The sequence below is a fragment of the Aedes albopictus genome, chromosome 2, assembly GCF_035046485.1.
Source record: "Aedes albopictus strain Foshan chromosome 2, AalbF5, whole genome shotgun sequence".
Classification (NCBI taxonomy): domain Eukaryota; kingdom Metazoa; phylum Arthropoda; class Insecta; order Diptera; family Culicidae; genus Aedes; species Aedes albopictus.
In genome coordinates this window covers 251,655,874-251,682,598 of record NC_085137.1, presented here as the reverse complement: position 1 = coordinate 251,682,598, position 26,725 = coordinate 251,655,874, and the positions used below count along the sequence as shown (strand labels likewise).

General features: G+C 42.4%; 1 protein-coding gene across 15 annotated transcripts in view; it reads left to right on the top strand.

Annotated features, from left to right (window-relative positions):
- Nucleotides 1–26,725, top strand: part of LOC109427864 (cytohesin-1) — a 130,710-nt gene that overhangs the window by 69,588 nt on the left and 34,397 nt on the right. For 9 of the 15 annotated variants that reach the window (XR_009997686.1, XM_062851515.1, XM_062851514.1 and 6 more), the window contains exons 2-3: nucleotides 2,097–3,393; nucleotides 3,511–3,643. Coding sequence is in view for 14 of the 15 variants with exons in the window: in XM_062851515.1 (XP_062707499.1) it covers nucleotides 2,449–3,393; nucleotides 3,511–3,643 (1,078 nt within the window). In the remaining variant the exon portion in view is untranslated. The remainder of the gene's footprint in view (nucleotides 1–2,096; nucleotides 3,394–3,510; nucleotides 3,644–26,725) is intronic. The other 6 variants (XM_062851513.1, XM_062851511.1, XM_062851509.1 and 3 more) reach the window with 2 other exon arrangements.

Genomic DNA, 26,725 nt, shown 5'->3' with positions numbered 1-26,725 from the left:
CGGATTCTCCACCCAAAAATTAGTCGAAATCCAAAATCTCATAATTTTTGGATTGCGGGAACTATTTTTAAAATGCATTTAAAGTTTGTATGGGAAAATATTTTTGTTCGGGTCGAACTGTCATTTTATCGTTTGAACTGTCATTCTGGGCAATTCTCGCTGAGACCGGCCCACTATTTACACCTTGTCTTCAAAAATGCTTAAGGTGCCGATTTTCTGAAAGCCCTCGCTAAAAAAGTAAGAAAATGCATTTGGTTACTCAAATTGATGGACCCCTCGTTGGTTAGAGCCACAACAATTTTTGCAGACCCATCGATTTTGGTCAAATGGTGGCTCATTTAAACCGTTTTAACTCGAAAGTTTCTCCAGAAACAACCTCAAAACGAATTGTTGTTGAAAAGAGGAAAGATAGAGCTACTATTAACAATAATAAAAAGTTGACTCGGCCATATTGATTTTGGCAGCCATCTTGGATGTTTATACCAAAATAGTATTTTCACCATGAGGGCAACCACCAATTTTCAAATTGTTTGCATCAATTGAAAGCTGAGGCATTTATACATAACATATCAAAAAATTAGAGATGTCTTTTTTTCCTATTAAAAGTTACCTGCAGTTTTGTAAATTAAGCCACGTTTTCTCCATACATTTCCATGCGCACCGGCAACGACATGCAGCAGCATCCGAGTTTACGCCTGCATGTATACACAAAGGCGCGTGCCGCAAAATTTGGCCAAACCGGAGGTTCGTTTCCGTTTTTGACTGTTTCTCAATGATGCGGGCATTGCTTTCATAACTTTCATAGTGTTTTGAAAAGCTTAAACCTTCAGCTTTCCATTAGTGGACTCAGAATTTAAATTCGTGTTCGTAAACACTGCAAAATAACGCTGCATTTATGTAAACGACTGGCACTGGACGCAGTCCGCAAAAGTGGCATGATTTACAAAACGGCAGATAATTTTTGAAAGGAGAAAAAGACATCTCTAATTTTTTGATATGTTATGTATAAATTTTTAAAATCGGTGGTTGCCCTCATGGTGAAAATACTGTTTTAGTATAAAAATCCAAGATGGCGGCCAAAATCAATATGGCCGACTCAACTTTTAATTATTGTTAATAGTAGCTCAATCTTTCCTCTTTTCAACAACAATTTGTTTTGAGGTGGTTTCTGGAGAAACTTTCGAGTTATAACGGTTTAAATGAGCCACCATATCACCAAAATCGAGGGGTCTACAATCTGCTCTGCATAAATTGTTGTGGCTCAAATTAACGGGGGGTCCATCAATTTGAGTAACCAAATGCATTTTTCTTACTTTTTTAGTGAGGGCTTTCAGAATATCGCCACCTTAAACATTTTTGAAGACAAGGTGTAAATAGTGGGCCGGTCTCAGCGAGAATTACCCTTCTATCCACGAAAATAAAAACTGTTTTGTTATTTTAACCATCAAAACAAAGCTATTGGAATCCAATAAAATCACGTTATACTCAGAAAAATGAGCTCTATCGATTAGGCTATAGAAAATAGCAATATTTTATTCACTAAACAACCCTCAGCTGTCGAAACAGGTATTTTTAAATTATGTGTTTTATGTAAATTAAGGAAGAACGATAACCTTTTAGCTTGTGAGTACAAAGTATTAGTAACACACTGTAAATAAATACCGCCATGCAAAGCCATTTCCCTGGCAACCACTTCGAATTAAGGATTCGCATAGAAGAGTGTGGGAGGTAGTTGTAGGTACCGTTGCGATTGAGTGAGACAGCTTCAGGAAATAACCGTTCCGAGTTTTATAGTTTTCACCTGTGATAGGTAACCAAACCAAGGATGTTTGGACACGGAACTGTGTGCGATTCTCGGTAGCGCCCCTTCAGTTTCAGCTCTGCGTTTCAAGCATCCAATCATCCAATCAAATCCACATGCGATTCATAAGCGCGCCTCGTCGGTTGCAGTTTCGTTTCGGTTCGTGGGACATGCTGCTTTTGACCGTGAATTTATTATTTTTCGATACCGGAGACGTGCTTTGATTTAATGTTCCGATCAGCTGCTGGCAATTGAAACAATCCATTATTTAATAAATAAATCATCATTTCTTTAGCAGAGGTTTCTGACTTCAGTGGGTCAGTTAGTTTATCGAAACATATGGACTTTAGTGTGTGTAAATTAAATTCAACCAAATGAGCGCAAGTGGAAGCACGGAAGAAAAGTCCCAGGAGAATTCAGACGATGAAGATTCTCATCATTGTGTGTCGAATACCGTCGAAAGTTCGTGAGCCATAAATAGCGGGTGCAAGCATATCGAAATGTGAACGAATCGTAAATCCCGCAATGTGATCGAGTTTATTGTGATATAAAGTGTTGAAAGATCCCGAAAATAAACAAATATTCTTGTTGCAAGCCGTTGAAGTGTAATAATTAATTAAACAAAAAGGAGAACAGAAGCCTGAAAAATGTTCTTCTCATCGAATGTGGATGCAAAAAAGACGACGAACTGGTTCTCGTCACTTCGTCGTCAACCGAAACCCAAGAAGACAGCGCTGGTCGCTGACAAGTTAACCCAGAAGAGTTGTGTCGATTTGACGTCCAGTAGTCTGTACGACCATGGTGACAAGTCTAGTCAGTCGCCAGAAGCGGTGGAGACCAGTGCACCGGACGATCCGTTGTGTAAACCTGCAGCAGGAAGATCCATCTGCACGTGTGAGTGGGTGAAAGTAACACCATCGCCTTCATTTTCTTCCGATTCGCCAGAATCTTCCTCGAGTCTTACCTCAGCCACAACGGCCACAATTAGCACCACGGTGTCGAGAAGTCTGCGGGAGAACAAATACCATCTGCTTCCAACCGCCTCCTCGGAAGATAATCTCACAAGTGATAGCGCTAATGATCTCAAGGATATTGCCCTGTCAGCGTTGAATAACACTAGCAGCCTGCGGAGGAGACCAAAGAGGAAGGAGCAGGTCTACACCTCGACCACAGTAACCACTGTGACAAAAACGACGGTTGTGAACAAACAGAAAACCTACCGTGTGGGTTTAATCTTCAGTGACAACGGCGAACTGTTGAATAGCAATCTTGACCTACGACAGCTGCTCGAGGAAAGCAAGCAGGCCGAGCTTGCCTCCAGCGAAAGCAGTAGCACCATAAGGGAAGAAGTTAACAATAACAGCCGGAAGGATTCCAAGTGCCAGCGAGAGTTTAGTATTCTGGACGATAGTAATTTTGACTTTATCGACGACAGTGCTGACTTGTTCAACCGTAATTACTCGGGCAACAATGTTGCCGTCCATGCCAATTCGGCAAGCTCAACGCCAAAAGTTCTTAGGAAGTGTAATAACTGCAAAAACAAATCTAATCTAGTCTACAGACGAAGCGTTAGTTCACCGCATCGAAAGAAGGTAAATCTAAGAGGAATGGCTCCCAACACCATAATCGTCTTTCACTTTTTCACACATGCTCTCAGAACACATTTAATTGCAACTATACTAATGTTTACTGTCTTCTCCTCACAACAGCAAATTAACGATGAACTGAATGAGGTGGAGTCGGAGATGAGGGCGCATGAGAACAAGGAGGAGAACAAACATTCCAATAAAGATAAGCAGATGGCATTAGGACGTAAGAAATTCAACATGGACCCAAAGAAAGGTAAGATTTTTTCTTCGTACTTCTGTTAATTATGCCATCTTTAAATTTTAATAAGAAACTACTTGAATTCTTACGCATAGCCAGTCGCAGGGCTACTACACAGTTTTGTAGAATTTAAATTTCTCGTTTGAAATAAACGTTGGCCGCTTATATTTCATATAGGATATGCGCACCAGCTTTGACCAGTTTAAGGGGAATATTTTTTTATGAAAATGAAATGTATTGTGGATTTACCGACTGGGGTAAGTAATCATGAGTTGAACCAAATTGCGGCTTTCTGAAGCATTGGGAATTTTGACTGATTTTTTTCACCCACGTGGAAATGATTTATTACGGTGAAGTCTCAGGTATATGAAAGCCACGGGTAGGGGTAGGCGGGGCAATATAGACACCCTAAGGTTTTTGCCAACTTTACCTGGCAAGATGTCAAAAAAGTTTAGTTTTTTGATACATGTATCCTTTTAAAGCCTATTTAGCATCTATTGCATAAGAATGCTCACGAAGAAAAATGATTTATCCACTTCAAAAAATGTTTTGAAAAATGTTAGTTTTTCATGACCGTCTTCAAGCATACGGGGCAGAATGGACACCCCCATGGGGCAATATGGACACCATGAGACTTTTACGAATTTCGTACATTATTTACACCTATAAAGTCATTTCATTACAAAACAACTATTATGAGCATGAGCATGAGCATAGATGACCGTACTATTCGTAGTTGCTACTCCGTGATTGACCAGAACAATCGAAGTTGCACAAGGAACCAACAGCCGGAGCTTGGGAGTAGCTTACCGTCCTCAATGTGCATCTTCGAGAATTCCAAACTTTATTAGGTCAATAACGGCGCCGGCCACGTCCTTACGGTCATCAAGGAAGGAAAGGAATGTTATTATGACGTGCGTTGCTTACTAAAGACCGAGATCACCTCTGCGTCTCCACGTCTGTCATGGGAAGGACTTTTTGTTAGTGGGGAGGGGAAAGGGCGCATGATGAGTTCACTTTGGTAAGTGGAGTGATTCATGCAACCCTATTAATATTGTAACGAATGTAAGAGTTCCTGACCTTCAGCAGCTTAAGCGCCACTCTCCGCGGGGAGAGACTGCTGAGGCTGTTTGGGGGCCCGGCTGAGGCTCTTTCAATAGGGCGGGTTAATAGACCGCTCAAACACTCGAAAACATTCCAACGAATCCCAAAATGCAGCCAAAAATTGTTAAATACTAATTCAAAGATACTATTAGATTGAAAACAGAAAACTAAGTGAAGAAGAACCCAAGATCCAAATGATAGCCAAACTGGAAGTAACTAAAAATGATCGAACAAGGTCCGTTGGATTCGTCAACCTTCCTAAACGAACTCCAAGCTTGCTTCAAAATTCATATATTTAAAATTCAACGCAAATTACTACAGAGGCCTATACGCAAGCTATATGAAAGGTGACGTCACGCAACTACTTATTCCTGTTCTGCTTAGAATCTATAATCTTCTTAAAACTAGGGATACAAAATTGTTCTGACCTTAGTTCGATGGCTTCGGCCGGGTACAACCTTCCGACGAAATCCCTCGAAGCAGACTCCTCGGCGCACGACTCTAATTTCTCGGCATCGGATTTCAAATATCACTTGCATGCAAGACCGTCCCCGTTGTTCGCTGCTCGCGATTGCTCACGATGCTGGATGCTGTTGGGACAGAGACACTAACACTCACGTATCACCGCGCGTAGCCAAAACTTCAACGTGATTCGTGTCGAGATACAACGGTGTAACGCCGGTGGTGTATCTGCCCGACTCCGATGCGATGTTGTAGGCTCTCGGAGTATTGACAATGTCACGCGTAGGCTGGATTGTCGCACCACGAGAATTGGGCATGGACCGTGTGACACGAGGCGGTGGGCGGTGATTGGGAGGCGGTGGTTTGGAGCGGCGTCCTCGTTTTCCGTGAGTGGTGCACTCGCCGATCGAGCACTAGGGTGGCACCTTAATCACGGAGAGATGGTTTCTTTCCAAACCTGGGAAAATACCCGCATTGATCAGCGAGTATTCGTCTCTTGTCCGTGGCGTGATTCTCGGACAGTCCCAGTACAGCTATTTTCTTCTTAGTTCGTTCTTCAAAAACAAATTGAAGAAATTCACATTTCAATCGGCACAATGCCTATCAATTTCCTTTCCACTGACTTTGAATTCAATTGGCACAGGTACTAACTTTTCTTCAGGAAATACGTCTAGTCTTGTCGACGAGTCGTTAAGAACTTCTTCGATCAACGCGAACAAATAATCGCCGTATCTAAATGGGGATCAGCTATCTATCTTGACTAGAACACAATCTCTTTTGTGAAATTTCGATCGTGCATCCTTCTCACGCCTACACTGCATTGTTTGAATTTTTTTGCGCATCTAATTTGCATTCGCGAAATACTAATCAGCCTTGCATTAGCATTTAATCTCATTTTTTGCGCATTAGATATTTCACCGGAATGAGATCTTGAGTGGAGGCACTCACAGATTCAAATTCACGAAAGCTTCAGGGGTCTCGTCGCTTTCCGTAAGAGTTCGCTTTAGTAACTTTTGGGTCAGGCAAGTACAGCTAAAATCTGGATATACGTATTTGTTACAATATCAAACCACTTATTTTCATTTGGACTAAAACAAAACACATGCCGACATCGAAGATGACGAACCATTCAGATAGTTTTCGAAGTGCGAAAATTAACGAAAGAGAAAATAAAGTGATTTGAACCAACGTGGCTTTGGAACTTGGGCCGACACTTGACGTGACGAACATTTCAATGTCTGTTGACTAAAATCGCAAAAAATGTTGTTTGTTGCATTTATCGTATCATAAATCGCCCCGTACGAAGATGAGCAGTCAAATAGACGACGACGACGTGCACGCGGACGATCCGAATGAAAACGCGGCCTGTACACTTTGCCACCAAAAACTCACTAAATCACCCCGTACGAAGATGAGCAGTCAAATAGACGACGACGACGACGACCGAATGAAAACGCGGCCTGTACACTTTGCCACCAAAAACTCACTCTTCATTACAAAACAACTATTATGGATGAATAATACGCCGAAGTAGTTCATTTTTGTTCAGTTAATTTAAATTCAGGCTGTTTTGGATAAAGCTTCGTTTTTGTCGGTATGCACAGCTGTGCCTAGAACAACTATTTTCCACTGCTGTCGTTTTTTGACCAATTTGTTTCACCCTATGTCTACTATAGTGAACATTTATTTTATTTTATTTTATTTTATTGATACACAAGGGGGTCATAGGGCCAAGTCTCCAATGCAAGTCCGAGAACTTGCATTGTCCATAATACACCTTTGAATTTGGGAGTAGGCATAGCAACCTCTTTAGCTCTGCGGCTTTTAAGTTTTGCGTGGCCTTAAGGATTGGGAAAGGTGGGAAATCGATGTGGTGTATTGAGCTGTGTTGTTAGTTAAATGGTCAACGTAATTTACCTTTGGGTCGCTTGTTTGGGGTAAGCGTTTTGAACATACATACTGGTTTTGCTGGGTTGCTCTTTCCTATTTTCGTTCGAACGTGTTGTTTTTTGTGGTAGGTAGTTGTGATTAAATTTTGGTTATGTTCTTGGAATGCTGCTTCGTCCTCATCGCCATCTCCATCGAAATACGATAAGCCCATGTCATTTGCTGTCTGCGGTTTCTAGCAAATCGTCTTCGTAGTCCAACTTCACCATCTCCTGCTACAATCGCTTCGTCGCTTTCTTAAATTCGGCTGTCATTACCAATGTCCTTCCAATTCCAACGAACATCCGTCCATATCTACCTCTTGTCTACCGCTGGATTTCCACGTGAAATAAGGTCTTTCAACTTTTTCCCGGGATTTTGTAGATTAGTGCTTTATGCATGCTTCCTTTCCTGAGACTTCGGAGCACGTCTTAGACATGGCTGAGTACAAACAATGCTCATCTCCAGCGATATTTTTAACCAGCATCGCACCACCGTCGTACTGCATTACTTCCATTTTTCACTGCTATCCCTGCTTACTGGTATCACTCACTCATGATACTCAGATACATGAAAATATAAAAGAAATGTTAGTAGCGCTTTTGGTGATACTTTCACGACGGCCATTCAGAATGGTTCAACGGATGCAGATGCGAAGATCATCCCTGCTGACTAGCAGCGTTCATGAAACTCAGTTGAAGATGAAACTTAAAATATACGAACACGGAGAGCAACAAATAGACGAACGCGAATATTCTAAAAAAAAGAATGATCTTCCATCCGATCTTCAAGTGATCCTCACAAGCAGCATCTTTCGTTCAGGCACTTTTGAATGTCCGTATGCAACTTGTTCTCACATGAAATCTGCCTCGACCAAGTTGGCAGAACGCGCCCATACCCCTTTCTGAACCGAAGGGCAGGGATGTCTACTATAGTGAACATTTAACCGAAAATATACTGAAATCGAAGAATTTGGTTGGTTTGTGATTTAGGTTATATTTTTCCCTTGCCGCTTATTTCAAAAAAGTGAGTGTCTATTTTGCCCCGGCAGCAGAACTTGATTTTTGATATTATAAAGAAGAAAATATAAACATGTTAAGCATGTAGATACAGCAAAACTACTTGCATGTGTTCTAGAAATATCAGGTTTTAATCGACCTGCAATAAATTAATCACTAAATCTTATTTTAGATGGTGTGAAAATTATAATTTCCATGCACAAAAAACGGAGGACGCAACTTTTTCGTGTAAAATCAAGTATAATTTTAATTTCGAATGTTTATTTCCTGAAACTACGTTTTAGACAAATGAACTATATTCTCCATTCATTAAAAGTTCAAAAAAGTTCACATATTTCAAAATATTGAGGGTGTCCATTCTGCCCCGGGTGCCCCGCCTACCCCTATTAGCTTTTCGTAAAGTGGTAAAAAGTTTATATTGGTTCCCTTATTAAGCATGTGGCCTCCATTTTCATCCCACGAAAAACAAAGGATTGAAGTGCTGTTTGTTTTGTTTCTTATTTTTGTATTTTTGTTTGAAGTGAGCACCCATGAAAACAAAAAGAACGAAGTCAATCGGTGCCGTAATCGCTTGTTTTCGAATAGGATGAAAATGGGAGCGTGAGATTACTGATGGCACACATACCCTATTTATCAATAATGATTTTAATCTTAATTTGAACCATCGTAATCATAATTTGAACCAATTTTAGCAGCTCGAGCGATTCCCACAACAGCCAATTTCATGCTAAACAATTAAAAATCACATGGATCTGCTAATTCTCATAACTATTTTTCATTAGGCAGTGGAATTTCAACTCAGAATTTTCGGAATTCTTCAGGAATTTGGAAACAAAATTTGAAATTTTTCATCCTTCAAGAGTAAACAAAGCAACCAATAGTGCAGTCTGCAGGCCAACACTAGAAGCTCGCTACCTCTCACTAGTTCAAATCTGGATTACAAATGGTTCAATTTAAGATAAGATTCTCCAAGTAACAATTACGTAAATTTGATAATTTTATGACAAATAATGTAGAATATTATTCGGATGGTCGATTCTACGATGAATTATTTGCCTTCAAAAGCCATTTACCAACCTTTTTGGGACAGTATTTGCCCAAAAAGTGTGTCATTTTAATGAATTTCGAAATGGTTCAAAATAAGATTACAATTTGACTAGTTCAAAGCTAGATTTCTGACCCCACTTGTATTCCACCGGTTACTTATGAAGCCGTTCCAAAGTAGCCGTTTTATGTTGAACAGATTATGTAGGAAAATTTTGCACGCCGAATATACCGCCGTAATTCTGCAAAGTGACGTAAGCGCCATTCAAAATGCCGATATTTTTTGGTATATTATATATAATATCTGGTGTAAAAATAACACTGTGGTATGCCTGCTGTACTAGAATGCAAGATCTAGTCGTAATCTATCATCCATGGAAAGAAACTTAAAGGATGAGCAAAAGATTTAGGCAAAATAACCAAAAAATGGGCCAAAACTATCAATGTCGCTTACGTTACTTTGCAGAATAACGGCAGTATAGGAGTGTTACACAGGGAAAAATTTCTACTCAATGACTGAGTTGACCTTACTCAGAAATCGAAAAATCCTTTGTTTTCTTACTCAGTTTTCGTTAAAAGTGGGACAACCCATTGCCAATGGGTTGTCCCACTTTTAGCCGAAACTGAGTAAGAAAACAAAGGATTTCTCGATTTCTGAGTAAGGCCAACTCAGTCATTGAGTAGAAATTTTTCTCGGTGTATTCATCAGTAATGAGCACTCCAGTTTGTGCCCTTTTTGCAAAGTGGGCAAATGCGATCACTCCAACTGTTTGCAGTTCACAAACCAAAAGACTCGCTCGTCCGAGTTCATTCAAAGTCCAGAAATTTTATGTAACGAGTCTCCAACCATAGTCCTTATTTCTTGGCCAGGTCGGTTGCCGAAAGTATTGATCATTTTTACTTTGTTATTCATTTTTCGTGGTACTGGTACCCAATTGAAAAGTTCAGCACATCACAAAGCTCTGCCCTACCAGAGTCGCGTTACCTATACTGCGCTGATGACGCTGCCGCCTTAGTTGTTACAGTTGAGGCGATACACCATACTCACCCACTAGATGTCAGAACAGACGTTTTATGAATGAAAATTTGACAGGAGGGCATTGGGCCGAAGGGTCTCAGATTTTCATGAAAGATTTTCCACTGGCTGGGCTCATGAATATATGAACAACAAAAAATTGAGAATAATTCAGGGTCGCCTATTTTCCCGGAAACTCAGGTTGAAATTCTTTGTTTTCCCCTGACACTACTTACTTTGAAAAATCAGAACTCAAGAACGAAGCATCATAGAAACAAAGTTTTTTAGGAAATGAAAGCAAAATTTTTCAGAAATCCAAAAAAAAATATGAACTGGAAAAAGTTTTCCACAGTTGAGAAAGTTCGTAAAGAAAAGCCGTAAAAACAATGCCCGTACTCGTGGAAAATTTTCAAAAAAATATTTTTGGGAAGCTTATTTCATAAGCTTAGGTCGCTGAAATTTTTGGAATGCATTGTTTTTTCGTTTTTGAGTTATGGCCAATTTTGTTGAAAAATGTATCATTTAAGCCTTTTATTTGAAAAATATTACTCAAGAACGAAGCATCGTAGAAACAAAGTTTTTCAATAAAAATGAAAGCAAATTTTCTCAGGAATCAAAAAAAAAAATATGAAGTGGAAAATGTTTTCCACAAAATTATTCACCGTTGAGAAAATTCAAAAAGAAAAGCCGGAAAACTATTCCCGAACTCGCGGAAAATTTTCAAAAGAATATTTTTGAGAAGATTATTTCATAAGCTTTGAACGCTGAAATTTATGGAATGGACTTTTTTTTCTTGAGTTATGGTCAATTTTGTTAAAAATAACCATGTACGCATATATTATATGGTCATTTTTCACATAATTGGCCATTACTCAAGAGCGAAAAACAAGTGCATTCCAAAAATTTCAGTCATCAAAACTTATGAAACTGCCTAATTTTGTGGAACACTTTTTCCTTTTCATATTTTTTTGAAATTCTGAGAAAATTTGCCTTCATTTTCTATAAAAAAACTTTGTACGATGCTTCGTTCTTGAGTTATGATTTTTCAAAAAAAAAATGCATATAGTACACATTTGGACATTTTTCAACAAAATTGGCCATAACTCAACAACTTTTTCAGTTCATTTTTTTTTAATTTCTGAGAAAATTTGCTTTTATTTTCTAAAAAAACTGTGTTTCTATGATGCTTCGTTCTTGAGTTATGATTTTTCAAAGTAAGTAGTGTCAGGGGAAAACAAATAATTTCCACCTGAGTTTTCCGGAAAATAGGCGATCCTGATTTTTTCTCATTTTTTTTGTTCATATATCCATGAGACCTGCCTGTGGAAAAAGTTTCATGAAAATCTGGGACCCTTCGGCCCAATCCCGTACGGTAATTAAAAAAAAATGCCCAGGAGGGTGCGTCCTAACTCGTGAAAATCAATATCAACATTAACATTGTTGTCACTTCGTAAAATGGCTCATTGACACATTTGATACGCATCTCCTTAAACTACAGGGGATAGACACGAATGCCACATAAGTGGTAAAGTGTCTTTAATAAATATTAATAATAATAATACAGGGGATGGCCAAATTGTTTGGGATAGGCAACTTTATTTTTCTCTCACAAAAAAGTTCAACATGCTATAACTATTCATAGAGTGCATCAAAAAATCTCAAATTTTGACTGTTTATGAACCTTTTATAGGGTCTTGTACCATTTGGGCAAGTGTACCTATTTTGGGCACTTGTCGCTATAACTAAGTCAATTTCAATCCGATTGATTTGAATTCTTGTACAGAGTTAGATACTGTACGTGCCTAACTCTATACAAAATTTCAAGTCAATCAGTTTGAAATTGACTCAGTTATGCACAAAATAGGTGCACCTGCCCAATTGGTACAAGACCCTATGTGCATCATTGGTACAAATTTGGGCTCGATTGTTTAATCTTTCGCAAGGTTAGAACCGTTCGGGTAAAACACTATTTTTTAAACAACTCATTTTTGAGCTGTCATATCTCGGCAACCAGTGAACCGAATTGAATGAAAGAACGTACACTAACAATATACAAATGCTTCACAAACCATTAAAACATAGATATATTTTGAACGTTGAAAAAAGTTATCATGGATTGACACTTTTTGGATTTTTCTCGAAAAAATTAATTTTTTTACGTCAATGTCAATAAATTTTAGTGTTGATGTCCAAAGATTGTCCACTTCTGTTCTCAAGTTATCTTTAATCAGTGACTTATATACCCAACAAGGAATAAAAAAAAAAATCTTTAATCAGATATATTAGAGCCTATTTAGATTGAAGGAAGAACACATTTAGTAATTTTTGTGTGGTATTGTAATTTTGACTTATTTTCCTCTATATGAATAAAAATTTCACCCCGGTATAACTTAATTCGCCGTGAGAAAATATTACATCTTATAACGTTGTATTAAGGCGAAACTGGAAGCATTTCCTCACTTTTTGGTTTTTGATTTTTTATTAAATAACGAAGCAATATTTTCAAAATCGGTTTTCGTGCACATGTAGAGTATGGATCAAGGCATCTTCTGATTTTTTTTTTGTAGTGGAAAATGTTTTCCGTTTTTGCAGAAACCATTTTTGAACAAAATTTCACAAAAAAAATGGTTTCTGCAAAAATGGAAAACATTTTCCTCCTCAAAAAAAATCAGAAGATACCCTGATCCATACTCTACATGTGCACGAAAACCGATTTTGCGAATATTGCTTCGTTATTTATTAAAAAATCAAAAACCGAAAAAATGAGAAAATGCTTCCAGTTTCGCCTTAAGTATCGATATATTGTTGATAAACGTTAAAAAAATCATTCAATTCGGTTTACTGGTTTCTTAAATATGACAGCTCAAAAATGAGTTGTCTAAAAATTAGTGTTTTACCCGAACGGTTCTAACTCCGCGAAAAATTAATCAATCGAGCTTAAATTTGTACCAATGATGCACATATGACAGGTTGATAAACAGTCAAAATTTGAGATTTTTTGATGCACTCTATGAAAAGTTACAGTATGTTGAATTTTTTTGTGGGAGAAAAAAAGTTGCATATCCTAAACATTGTGGCCACCCCCTGTAGCTGAAGTACTCGGTAAAAATTTTGCACGCTCGATGTAAGGGAAAATCCCTTAACTATTCAACATCCCAATCAACATGATCTGAACTGCTTTTTTTTTTTGAAATCGCAATGCTTTGAGAACCAAAACAAGCCCACCGGATAAATCAACTGAAAATCACATCGATTTATACTAATGTACAAAGCAGTACGAAAGTGAAAAGCTGTTGATTTGGGCATGAAAGTAAATAAGGATGACAGGTGGTAGAAAGTGTTTTACTTCGATTCTTGCATTTTTAACAGATGATCGTGAATCTTAAGGTCCTGGTATCGAATCTGTGTACGATGAACACTTTTTATAAATTCTAGTTTTGAAATCAAAACATTGTCAACAACGAATTGAAGTTCCATTAAAACTGGAGTGGCATTGGATGTTATTTTTAGAATAAAATTTAATTGGTATCAAACTGCTTAAACAGTAGTACGAATTCAAGTGCCAATCAGTTCATAACAGAGTGCAGATTTTTTTACTGTGTAGGAAAGATAACAGTGCCGAGGCTGCACTATCAGCTAATCATATAACTGGCGGTCTTTGCCATCGACTGGCCCGTGGAATGATAAGGAAGAACTTGTGAGGTTCGAAGCTATGTTGAATGCTCCATCGAAGTTATCAATTCATCTTTTTGTAGTCCACAAGCTCGGCAGAAAATCACGGACACAACTGGTTGCATATCCGCCCTTCGTATAGCGACTGAAATATGCGTAGAATTGTGCATGGAAAAATATGCTTATTTGTATTTTTCGCGTGGAGGGCTGATTTATTTTTCTTGAATCGTGAAGTCCAATGTTGATAACATAAAGCAAAGTAGCAAAGTAACAGGACAAAAGCAAATGGTATATAAGCTTTTATATAAACCTACCCATATATGCTCTTTTAATTTTAGAAATTAGTCGTATTTACTCGACGTTGCATTTTAATTAAGACACATTAACCCAATAAAAGCTGCGTAGAACCGTTTAGCTATAGCAAAATTCCAAATAATCGTTACTCATCGTGCACTCTGTTTACAAACCTACAATACATGACGTCATGCTTTTTTTTTAAATTTTTAACGTATGCAACATATGAGTGGTCCCTCCTCCAGTGCTTACCGAAGTTAATGAATCGGAACCACGATGAAGGGAATTTATCGGGCAGAAACAATTTGATCCACACGTATCTCATCTGTTGCTCTTGTTGGTCATATGGTCCTATAGGTAAACGCTGCTTGCTAGTGCTTAGCCCACTCAGCTTGACAGCTTGTATGTTAGGCGTTCGTTGGTTCAATCTACATACATAGGGTATGTGTTCCATCATTAATCTCACGCTCCCATATTCATCCTATTCGAAAACAAGCGAATACGGCACCGATTGATTCCGTTCTTTTTGTTTACATGTTTACAAAAAATACAAAAATAAGAAACAAAACAAACAGCGCTTTAATCCTTTGTTTTTCGTAAGATGAAAATGGGAGCCACATGCTTAAGAAGGGAACCAATACCCTATATGCATAGATACTTGGCGTAAGTCACATCGGTTATTAAAGGCATTGGCTCGATAAAATCGAATTAACCCCATTGAAAATGTTGACATGAATGAGCATAAACCTCACTGCAACATCAAATTTGCCACAGGAACAGCGAGGGAACGCCGCATTATGTATGTATCTCCTTAAGTATGGCTGAGTGCACTTCAGTCTCTAACGGATGGTTGCTATCGGGTTTGGCTGGCCGAGTGCATATTCGAATATACTCGCTTTAGCTGCTTTTCATTTTAAGGGTAAAATTAATAAAGAATGGCACAGCAACGTCAACCGTCTAGGAGTGGTGATAATTAAAAACCGTCTCAGAGTTACAGTTTCTTTGTTCGTCACCAGGGTAGGTCATGCTCATGATCACATTTTCTTCTTAGCATGACTTTCCAACTCCCAAGCGAAGAAAACTACATCGGATAAATTCTGAACCGTTTCTGGAATCGGCCAGAACAACATTCTGCGTTAGCGAGTAGTTTATGTTTCAAAATTTTTGAAGATTATAAATTATAACTATAATTTATAACTTTTGTGGTTTTCTGGAGTTAAATCAAGAAGGACCGATTATATCCAAACTAAGAGTGACGTTGAAATTGGTCTACGTTTGATTGACGACAGTATATAAATAAGTAAATATTGCCTCAAAGAGAAATCGAACTCATTTTTATATACATATATAGATTTGAGTCCAGACACCCAAATCAACAATTTTGGGAAAAAGGAACAATTAATTTCAAACAAATTCTCTGAAGTCCTAACATTAATGAGAATAGATGTAGGGTAAATCGCCAATTGTTGCATAACTAAAAACTCGCCAATTGGGTTTTTAAATTAAGAAAAATGTATCGATTTTTTAATTTTATACGAAAGAGCACCTTTTTCTGAGCCACTATGATTTTTTTCAGATTTTTAGAACTTTATTTTGATACCTAAAATCAATTTCAAAGAGATTTCTTGAAATCACCTTTTGACAGCTAGGTAACTGTTTGACAGCTCCACCCAGTACAAAATGCGACGAGGGGTGATTCGACAAATCGCTCCCATACAAACTTCAAATTGATTTTAAAATAGGTTCCCGGTCACCAAAATTCATGAAAATTTGGATTTCGGCTCAGTTTCGCATGCAGATTCAGAATATGTAATTATCTCAACACCGCTAAAGAAGCCAATTGTTGCACACCCCATAAGAAAATCATGGAGTGTTCCACAATAGGCGAGTTTTTAGCTGTGTAACATTACCCTATGTAGATTTATTTTCCTTTTTATTATTTTTTTATTAGTTAATTATAGCTTAATTGTGCATTGCATACTGGGCCAGATGACAAAATCAGTAGAAAAACATATTTTGACTTTGAAGATGATGTTCTGAGAATTTGAGTGCCGGTGGCATTATTTATTAACGATTCATACATTCAAAAGTGGCCCTAAAAATACAGAAATAAAGCTCTGAACGAAGCTTCTGATAAACTTCTGGCAGATTTCATCAAAGGCTTCTTGTCTTTATTTTGTAATTAAGATTTATGTTTTGTGGATTTTGGTGGATCTAGAGATATTGCTGAATGAATAGTGTTGAGGCGCCGCAGTGCCTCAAGCGGGAAATTTCTTCCTCGCAAGAAAGAAACACGGGATTGTACTTTTCACTAAGCACTTTATTCAACTTAACTTTGCGTTGTTGAAGCCACGCAAACGCTTATACACTTCTACTTCGCGTTGTCGAAGCCACGCGAACGCTTGTACACTTCCAAATTATCCTTCACTTCTTGACCGTTTGCCGGGTCAAATCAGACTATTTCGTTGTTCGGTGGTGGTGCTCTCCTTTTATAGCACTCCGGAAGGCATCCAGAATGTTCTACAATATTCCCGGATAAAACATTCTAGAACCTTCCGTCGATCTGGCTGCACTGCTCGAACGAAGTAACTCACGGTCACTCACAAGCGGCCTGCACATGTTATTCCAACTGGGTGCCGCCGCGATGAGGCTCGCGCTCTCGCAGCTGTCATCATCAATCATCATCGTCGGTGGTGAGTGATCCCGCCTGGGATCGTTGTCGCCGCCTTGTTTACCTTTGTGGGAGCTCGAGTGACGCTGTTCGATCTCGTAGGGGAAAGTGGGGCACATTTTCCACCGGAGCGTCCGATGGGCGCGAACATACTGCCCCCGGGTTGGAAGTATTTCTGTCGAAGCAGCGGCATCGGATGACGGTTGGCTTCTCTGCAATCGAGTTGAAGCGGTGGTCGACTCGTCGGAATGTTTCCCTGTTGTCTTCGTCGTGGCGGTTGGTGGCGACACTTGGTGGGCACTTTGACACAAGATATCTCCATCAGTTTGGATAATCCAGCGTGTCCTTCCTTGGATGGGCTAAGTTTCTCGACAATCATCTCAGAGCAAACTTCTGCACTGATAAACTTGCCCACCAGAGCAGGCGTCGAAGCATTCGCAGAAGTCCTTGGTGGTGGTTTCGATGGCTTGGTGTGCCACTTCTTCGTGGCCTTCAGTCTTTGAAGGTCATGGAACCTTCCCTTCTCGCTGTTACTGTCAAAAACCGTGACACGTACAGCAGTGTCCAGAGCCAGCATCACGCTGACTACTGTACCAGTTCCACACTACATGGTCTCTGAGCCCTTGGGAAACACCGCAGGCTTTACTGATGTCTTCACATACGACGGCTTAAAGGGCTCCACTTGAGCGGATTCCACTTGGTGGAAAACTAGGTCGAGGACTGTCACAGGTGTGAGCTCTTCGTGTGACAGCAGACGCGGTTCGTCCAGAACGATCTCCCATGGGATTGCAGCTGGTGCACCACACAATGGCTTTACGTGCGACAGCTTGAAGAGCTCATCCTGAGCGATCTTCACGTGTCTCGGGGTTTCTGCAGTGAAATCTGGCAGATCATCACTGCACAGCTTGCAATGCTCCTTGTAAGCGGACTCTGGTTCTACGGCTGATGTCGCTTTGCGTAGAGGGTATTCTACGCAGGACAAATCAGAGAGCTCCTCCTGAGCGGACTCTGACCCTCTTGTGCTTGTCGTGGACTCGGTGGTACGTGTCTGGAGATTCATCAGCTCCTTTACAGACGGGTTAGCCTGCATTCTCGGGGTGAAGGCGGATCCTTCGACGAAAGTTGCAGTGTGAACGGGCTGTTCCACACTGGACGGACCAGAGAGCTTCTCCTGAGCAAGCTCTGGGCACTTCACGGCTGCCACTGTCCTTATGCTGGACTCCACATGACGTACCTGCTGCTCGATACTGGTCGGCTTGGAATGCTCTTTCCGAATGGATTCCGGATGATCGACGGGTGTCGTAGAATGGACGTTTGGATGTGGTCCCACACTTGGTTGCTGGGAGTGTTCCTCCTTATCGCATTCCAAGCGGTGTTGATGATCCACTTCATGCAGTAGACCAGGGGCTGCTGCATCGTCAGACTTCACGGTGTAACTTGATGAATCGAAGTGCTCCACCCGAGCGGACTCCAACTGGCAATGGTTTCGGACACTTACCGGTTTGCAGTGCTCCTTCTGAGCATTCTTCGGCTGGTGGTCTGATCGCACACTTTGAGTCGATGGTACTATTCTGGGCGCGTCAGAGAGCCCCTCGCTATCACACTGCGATTGGTGGTGAGTCCATGGCGTTCTTCCAGAAGGTTTCCAATCCTCGCTGACTGGTGGGGTTGCCTGGACGGGTATCGCAGTGCCACTCGATTGCTGCACACAGGATCGGTTGGATTGCTTCGTAGGTGTTAACTCTGTCCGGAGGGAAGTCCGCTTCCAATCCACGCCTTGTCGATCTTTACTGCATGGTACGCCACATCTCGTTGTGTGACGCGGTTCCTTCGTACAGGACGACCTGTCGTGTTCCCTGTAAACGTTGTTCGGTTCGTCCTTGGACGTCTCAGAGATTGCCGGCGGCTCTAGACTGAATGAGTCGTAGAATTATTCTGAGACGGACTTCTCCTGATGCCGATTATGGAAGCTACCAAAAGCTCGGCACTCTCTCGCCTGCGGCTTGACTGGTGACTGGGCAAGTGTCACAGTGTGCTTTGCTGGCATCACACTGGACCGATTGGAACGCTTTCCCTGAGCGAATTCCATGTTGTTGACGTTCGTCGCAACGTGACCCGACGGTACCACGTTGGACTGGTCAGATTGCTCCTTTTGAGCAGACTCTGACCGCTGCCTGCTTTGAAAGCTTTCCAAAACAAGCCGCTCACTTTCGCTGAGTTCATACTTACCAGCCAAATCCGTGGATAGCTGCTCAATCCTTAGCAGCGCTTCGATGTGTAGTCGGTCGAAGTCCATCTGCAGCTCTTCCTGTTCCTTGAACTCCGATGCAGGGATCCGGTCCAAGATCTCCTGGTGAAGCTTAGCGTACTCCTGGTAGTACGTGCCTAGCTTCTTCTCGTACACCCGCAGGAGCGATGATCTTATCTTCGACGGGTCGTGGTTCGCCTCCACCAGGTTTCCGATGACGTACCGGATCTTCCGCGTGACCTGTTCACGGAGATGCATGAGCAGCTGTGTCTCATGCATGATGGGGTCCTCAAATTCCGGTGTGCGGTATCTCATCTCGAATGCTTCACCCCTTTCGGGTAAACTTCGACGGTTGGTAGTTGGTCGACAAGTCCTCTTTTCGGTGCTCTCACAAGAGTCCACCGACGGTGCCGATCTACTTTGATCGACGGAAATCGCCTTATTGACCAGAGGAACGATTTGTTGGGGACGAACGCCTCACTGATCGGCGGCAGATCTTCTCCTTGGTGTCTCGATGATTTGTAGGGCCGGTTCCGCTTCTACTGATACCTCCTTCATCAGCAGAAGGTTTTGACGGTACCGATCGCAAGGCTCGCTGACCGGTATAAACTTGTCTTCTTGGTGGGTTTGCCGGCGGCAAGAGTAACAAATCCAGTGCCGATCTTCCACTGACCGGCGGTACCTGATCTCGCCAGTTGACCAGGGAAACACTTCTTCTGGGGCCGATGACCTCAGTGATCGGCAGGAAATCTTCTCGTGGATGCTTTTGCCGGCAGCAAAGATGTCACTCTTGATGCTCGTCGAATACTGACCGGCAGAACTCCTCGGCTGGTCGCCTGAATGACCAGCAGGACGCTTATCTGCGGCCGACCGCCTTTTCGATACGCTAATGTCCTCACCGGCGATAAGGATGTTGATACCGATCTCTCGTTGACCGGTACGGAACTCCTCGGCTGGTCACCTCGTTGATCAGCGGGACGCTTCACCAGGACCGACTGACTCGTCAATCGGCGGGATTCCTTCGACGGGAAGGTGTCTTTGCCGGCGGCAAAGAAGTCACCGTTGTTGCCGATCGCCCACAGATCGGCAGGGATTCCTCGACTGGTCGCCTCGATGACCAGTAGGACGCTTCACCAGGACCGACTGACTCGTCAATCGGCGGGATTTCTTCGACGGGAAGGTGTCTTTGCCGGCGGCAAAGAAGTCACCGTTGTTGCCGATCGTCCACAGACCGGCAGGGATTCCTCGGCTGGTCGCCTCGTTGACCAACACGGGAACAACACGCTGGTGCCGATCTCCTCGCTGACCGGCGGAAAATCCTCCAGGGGGAAGGGTCGCCTTTCCACTGATCACTCCTTGACCAGCAGAAATCTTCGCTGAAACCGACCGACTCGTCGATCGGTAGAAATCCTCCGATGGGTGGTGTCTTTGCCGGCGGCAAAGAAGACACCGTTGGTGCCGATCGTCCACAGACCGACAGGGATTCCTCAGCTGGTCGCCTCGTTGACCAGGGGAACGACGCACTTGTGCCGATCTCCTCGTAGACCGGCGGAAAATCTTCCAGGGGAAAGGGTCTCGGTTCCACTGATCTTTCCTCGACCAGCAGAAACCTTCGTTGGGACCGACCGACTCGTCGATCGGTAGAAGCCCTCCGATGGGATGGTGTCTTTGCCGGCGGCAAAGACGTCACCGTTGATGCCAACCGTTCAAAGATCGGCAATGATTCCTCAGCTGGTCGCTTCGTTGACCAGGGGAACTAACCACTATTCCGATCCCTTGTTGACCGGCGGTCTCCAGGGATAGGGTCCTGCTTCCACTGATTGCTCCTCAAATCAGCAGAAGGCCTCGACGGGTTGGTATCCTTGCCGGCGGCAAGGTGTCGTTGACTCCGGTCGGCTCGCTGACCGGCAGGGGTTCCTCGCTTCGATAAAGAACCGGGGACTGTAGGCCGGTTCCACTCCACGGGCACTGAATCCGGTTCGAAGGACCAAATGTTGAGGCGCCGCAGTGCCTCAAGCGGGAAATTTCTTCCTCGCAAGAAAGAAACACGGGATTGTACTTTTCACTAAGCACTTTATTCAACTTAACTTTGCGTTGTTGAAGCCACGCAAACGCTTATACACTTCTACTTCGCGTTGTCGAAGCCACGCGAACGCTTGTACACTTCCAAATTATCCTTCACTTCTTGACCGTTTGCCGGGTCAAATCAGACTATTTCGTTGTTCGGTGGTGGTGCTCTCCTTTTATAGCACTCCGGAAGGCATCCAGAATGTTCTACAATATTCCCGGATAAAACACTCTAGAACCTTCCGTCGATCTGGCTGCACTGCTCGAACGAAGTAACTCACGGTCACTCACAAGCGGCCTGCACATGTTATTCCAACTGGGTGCCGCCGCGATGAGGCTCGCGCTCTCGCAGCTGTCATCATCAATCATCATCGTCGGTGGTGAGTGGTCCCGCCTGGGATCGTTGTCGCCGCCTTGTTTACCTTTGTGGGAGCTCGAGTGACGCTGTTCGATCTCGTAGGGGAAAGTGGGGCACATTTTCCACCGGAGCGTCCGATGGGCGCGAACAGATAGAATCACCAAGACTTCTAGATTAAATTTTCAGTTTCGAGGATACATGTTTGCAATATTTTCTCAAGTAGATTTTGAAAAAGAAAAATGGGAATTTAGGTTCAGAAAATTTTTGTCGGGCGTTTTGGAAACTGAGGAATCCTTGAAAGAGCATCTAGCAAAATCCTGAATTATTTGCAAAATTTAGAAAACAATGCACAGTAGTCCACGAACCAGATTTACGAGGAAAGATGCATTCAGCGCCTTCAAATGATTTTTAAAGAAATATGGTCTTCTTCAAAGTTGTACCTCATATTAAGGCCCTCTTTAAAATGTATATGAAAATTAGGGTGGTCCATATTTTCTAAGAAATTGGAAACCAAACTTTTTCATTAATTTGCAAGAATAGCTACATATGAGTAGTGTGCGGTAGTTTGACAGCAGCAAAGCATCGCGCGCTGGCTTTGCTAGATTTTTGCGATTTTTTTTTCTTCTCGGCGGGGCTCCGACGACGACGACGGGACGCCAAGCAGTCAGTAGTGTGCGGTAGTTCGACAGCAGCAAAGCTTCGCGCGCTGGCTTTGCTAGATTTTTGCGATTTTTTTTTCTTCTCTGCGGGCTCCGACGACGACGACGGGACGCCAAGCAGTCAGTAGTGTGCGGTAGTTCGACAGCAGCAAAGCATCGTGCGCTGGTTTTGCTAGATTTTTGCGATTTTTTTTTTCTTCTCTGCGGGCTCCGACGACGACGACGGGACGCCAAGCAGTCAGTAGTGTGCGGTAGTTTTTACAGCAGCAAAGCATCGCGCGCTGGCTTTGCTAGATTTTTGCGATTTTTTTTTCTTCTCGGCGGGGCTCCGACGACGACGACGGGACGCCAAGCAGTCAGTAGTGTGCGGTAGTTCGACAGCAGCAAAGCTTCGCGCGCTGGCTTTGCTAGACTTACGTATTTTCGGCCGTTTTGTTCTCTTCGTCATGGGGGTATTTTTGAAACCTGTTGATCTTAAAGTTGGCCTCACATCCTTCCCAACCAAGCTGAGTTATGTGCCCAAATTTCAGGCAATTTGGACCACAAAAACCCCCCATGACGAAGAGAACAAACCTGCCGATAATACCCTTTGTCACCCTATATACATTCTTTGGAAAAGTTTTCTGGCTTTAACTTTTTTAGTTCTAATTTCTCATCAAAGTCGACTAAGAAACACTTGTAGAGCATTTGAAAACACGTCGTTTCGTGCGCTGAGACGATCGTTATCTCTTTTGGTTCAAAAGTTGAGCGTTTTTCTTAAAAAAATCTTAGTACATATAGTTAAAAGGCGATATTACGGGTCGGGGCAAAGATAAAAAACAATATCTTTATCCAGCATTCAAAGGAAGAAATATTGTTATAAAACATATCAAAAAATTAGAGAAGTGTTATTTTTGTAACTCAAGAAAAAATAGTATAAAAGTGCCTATATTTTCTAGAAAATCATCAATATTTTTTAAACGGAATGACGTAGCAACATTCTCAGCGCACGAAAATGTGCGTTTTTGGAAGCTCTAAAGGGGCTCACACTGGGGCAGGATTGAAAATACACGGAAAAAACCTCTAGCTCGTCGAGATGTCGAGATACGCACTTGGTGTCTTCAGAGAAAATATTTCTATGAACAAGGTCGATATTCTGAACGGTAGCATATTTTTCTTACGTTATTCGCATAAAAGTCCTATAAGCCATTTTGGCCATCTTTCATTTTAGCGGTATGGTGTCTTCGGCAAAGTTGTTCGACTATTTATGCTAAAAAAGTTTGCCGAAGACGTCAAATTTCCAAAGCCTACTGTTCTTGAGATATTAGTCGTTTTATAAAATACCTACCTAAAATCGATTCCTATTTTGCTTTAGTCAAACTTTGCTGCTGCCACTGCTGCTGGATTCTATCTTCATCGTTTGACAGTTGTTTAGAGGGTCAGCGCGATGTTTTGATTTTCTTTTACAAAAACTCAGTAAAATTTTATGAATTACCGGAAATTAGTACTGGTGTTTTTTTCCCTCATCTGTAGAGCCTTTATCCAGAGTCCATTATTTAGGAATATTGTGGTATGACCCATATTTAATTTGGTGCTAGTCAAATATCCTGTCACAATTGAGCTGTGATGGACAATGGTGTAACACCTGATCCCAACTAGGCACAACACGTTTTATGAAGTTAATTACCCTGTTGGGATTACTTCGCCAAATGTGTACTGGTGTTTACTGGCTTTTGGCTCATTTCGGCAAACGATCATGTTTACTGTATAATATGTTATTCTCTTTACCGTACTCAGTGAAATGCAAATAATTCTACTGAATATCGGTATCTTTGCATGAAAAATACTAAAGAGTCGCAGTTTTTATGAAGTACGATTCGAGTTCAGTAAAGAGAGTGTGTGGTGGATGGGAAGCCGGAGAGGGCGATAGTTGGGCCGCGCGCACGTGTGTTCGTAGTTTTTTAGTTTGAATTTTCGGGTTAGATTTGCTGTGCCGAGCCGAAGCCTAGCATTCAGTTACATTTGTGCGATCCAGTCGTCGGGATGACAGCGATACATGTTGCTCGGTTGAATGGTTTCACGCCATCAAAAAGCGTCATCGTCGTCGTCGTTGATCGGTCTGTGTGTTCGTTTGTGACTTCAACCTTAAGAAATTTAGTTCCATTTGTTTAGATCGGATCGTCGGGGTGCGTGTGATTTAGGAAGCAAAGTGGAAACACCGCTTTTTTCAATCTGGTCGGTCGCGTCGTCTCCGTCATCGATTTGATTGTGCACATCGTCGTATCCGCGTGTAATGTGATTTCGGATACAAAGCCAGTTAGTGGAAGATGCTGCACTACATAAGCACTGGACACATGGATGGATATTTATCGGTGAGCTCGTTTCATTCTATCGTAATAATTATTAATCAATAATAATATAAAATTATGCTGTTTTTATGTATTTACCTAACAAATATTGAAAAGTTCGTCACGTTATGTTTCGGCGCTAATTTCCAATGCACTTCTTGTAAATATTTTTCTTTCATTTTTTTTTGTATTTACACAATATGCAATTTGAATGGTTCGGCATCTTCGGTGTCGACATGCGTAATATTTGATTCAAAATGAATACGCGTTTTGATTTAAATAGGTTGCATGAATCACATTACTTACCAAAGTGAATCCACATCATGTGACTTTCCCCCTCCCCACTAACAAAAACCCCTTCCCGTGACAATCGTGGAGAAGATGAGGTGATCTCGGTCTCTAGTAGCAACGTACGTCACAATAACAATCCTTCCCTTCCTCGATGATCGTAAGGACGTGGCCGGCGCCGTTATTGACTTAATAAAGCTTGGAATTCTCGAAAATGCACATTGAGAGCGGTAGCCACTCCCAAGCTCCGTTTGTTGGTTCCTTGTGCAATTTTGATTGTTCTGGTCAATCACGGAGTAGCAACTACGAATTGTACGGTCATCTATGCTCATGCTCATGCTCATGCTCATTACGATTCGAGTTCAGTAAAGAAAACTACCGAAAACTTAAATCCAAAATAAGTGTGTAATTCAGAAACATATCTATAGATCGGTCAATTTTAAAGCTACAAAAAAAAAACTGTCTTCAGCAAACTTACTCAAAATTGATAGATCTACAACTTTTCTAAAGAATAATAAAGCTTTCTTGCAAGGGGGTGGAAGCTCAGGTAAAATATTATCTCCTGGGCGCCCATTAAAAACACCACCCCCGGCGAAGACTGGCGCTCGAGCCTAGCTATTTAGCACTGTAGTTGGAGGAAATGCCAATGCAGAACCCGTAGCTTCCGGGAAGGTAAGCCCAGCTCCCTGGGTTAGTGGGTTGGTGTCAGGCCCTGCGAGCCAGCCGTAAAAAAGACTAGCACTGGAAAATCAACAAGAGAAGAATGCGAACCGATACCAATGGCGACGACCACAGCGACGAAAAGGGACTTGCGATTGGAAGCTCGGTACGTGGAACTGCAGATCTCTCAACTTCATCGGGAGCACCCGCATACTCGCCGATATACTGAAGGACCGCGGGTTCGGAATCGTAGCGCTGCAGGAGGTGTGTTGGACAGGATCTATGGTGCGAACGTTTAGAGGTAATCATACCATCTACCAGAGTTGCGGCAACACACGTGAGCTGGGAACAGCTTTTATAGTGATGGGCGACATGCAGAGGCGCGTGATCGGTTGGTGGCCGATCGACGAAAGAATGTGCAGGTTGAGAATCAAGGGCCGATTCTTCAACATTAGCTTAATAAACGTGCACAGCCCTCACTCCGGAAGCACTGATGATGACAAAGACGCATTTTACGCGCAGCTCGAACGCGAGTACGACCGCTGCCCAAACCACGACGTCAAGATCATCATAGGGGATCTAAACGCTCAGGTAGGCCAGGAGGAGGAATTCAGACCGACGATTGGAAAGTTCAGCGCCCACCAGCTGACGAACGAAAATGGCCTACGCCTCATCGATTTCGCCGCCTCCAAGAACATGGCCATTCGTAGCACCTTCTTCCAGCACAGCCTCCCGTATCGTTACACCTGGAGATCACCACAACAAACGGAATCGCAAATCGACCACGTTCTGATTGATGGACGGCACTTCTCCGACATTATCGACGTCAGGACCTATCGTGGCGCTAATATCGACTCCGATCACTACCTGGTGATGGTTAAACTGCGCCCAAAACTCTCCGTTATTAACAACGTACATTGCCGGCGGCCGCCCCGGTACGATCTAGAGCGACTGAAGCAACCGAATGTCGCCACCGCATACGCGCAGAATCTCGAGGCAGCGTTGCCGGACGAGGGTGTGCTCGATGTGGCCCCTCTAGAGGACTGCTGGAGTACAGTGAAAGCAGCCATCAACAACGCAGCCGAGAGCACAATCGGGTACGTAGAACGGAGTCGACGAAACGATTGGTTCGACGAGGAGTGCAGAGCGGTTCTGGAGGAGAAGGATGCAGCGCGGGCGGTAATGCTGCAGCATGGAACCCGACAGAATGTGGAGCGATACAAACAGAAGCGGAAGCAGCAGACCCGTCTCTTCCGGGAGAAAAAGCGCCGCCTGGAAGAAGC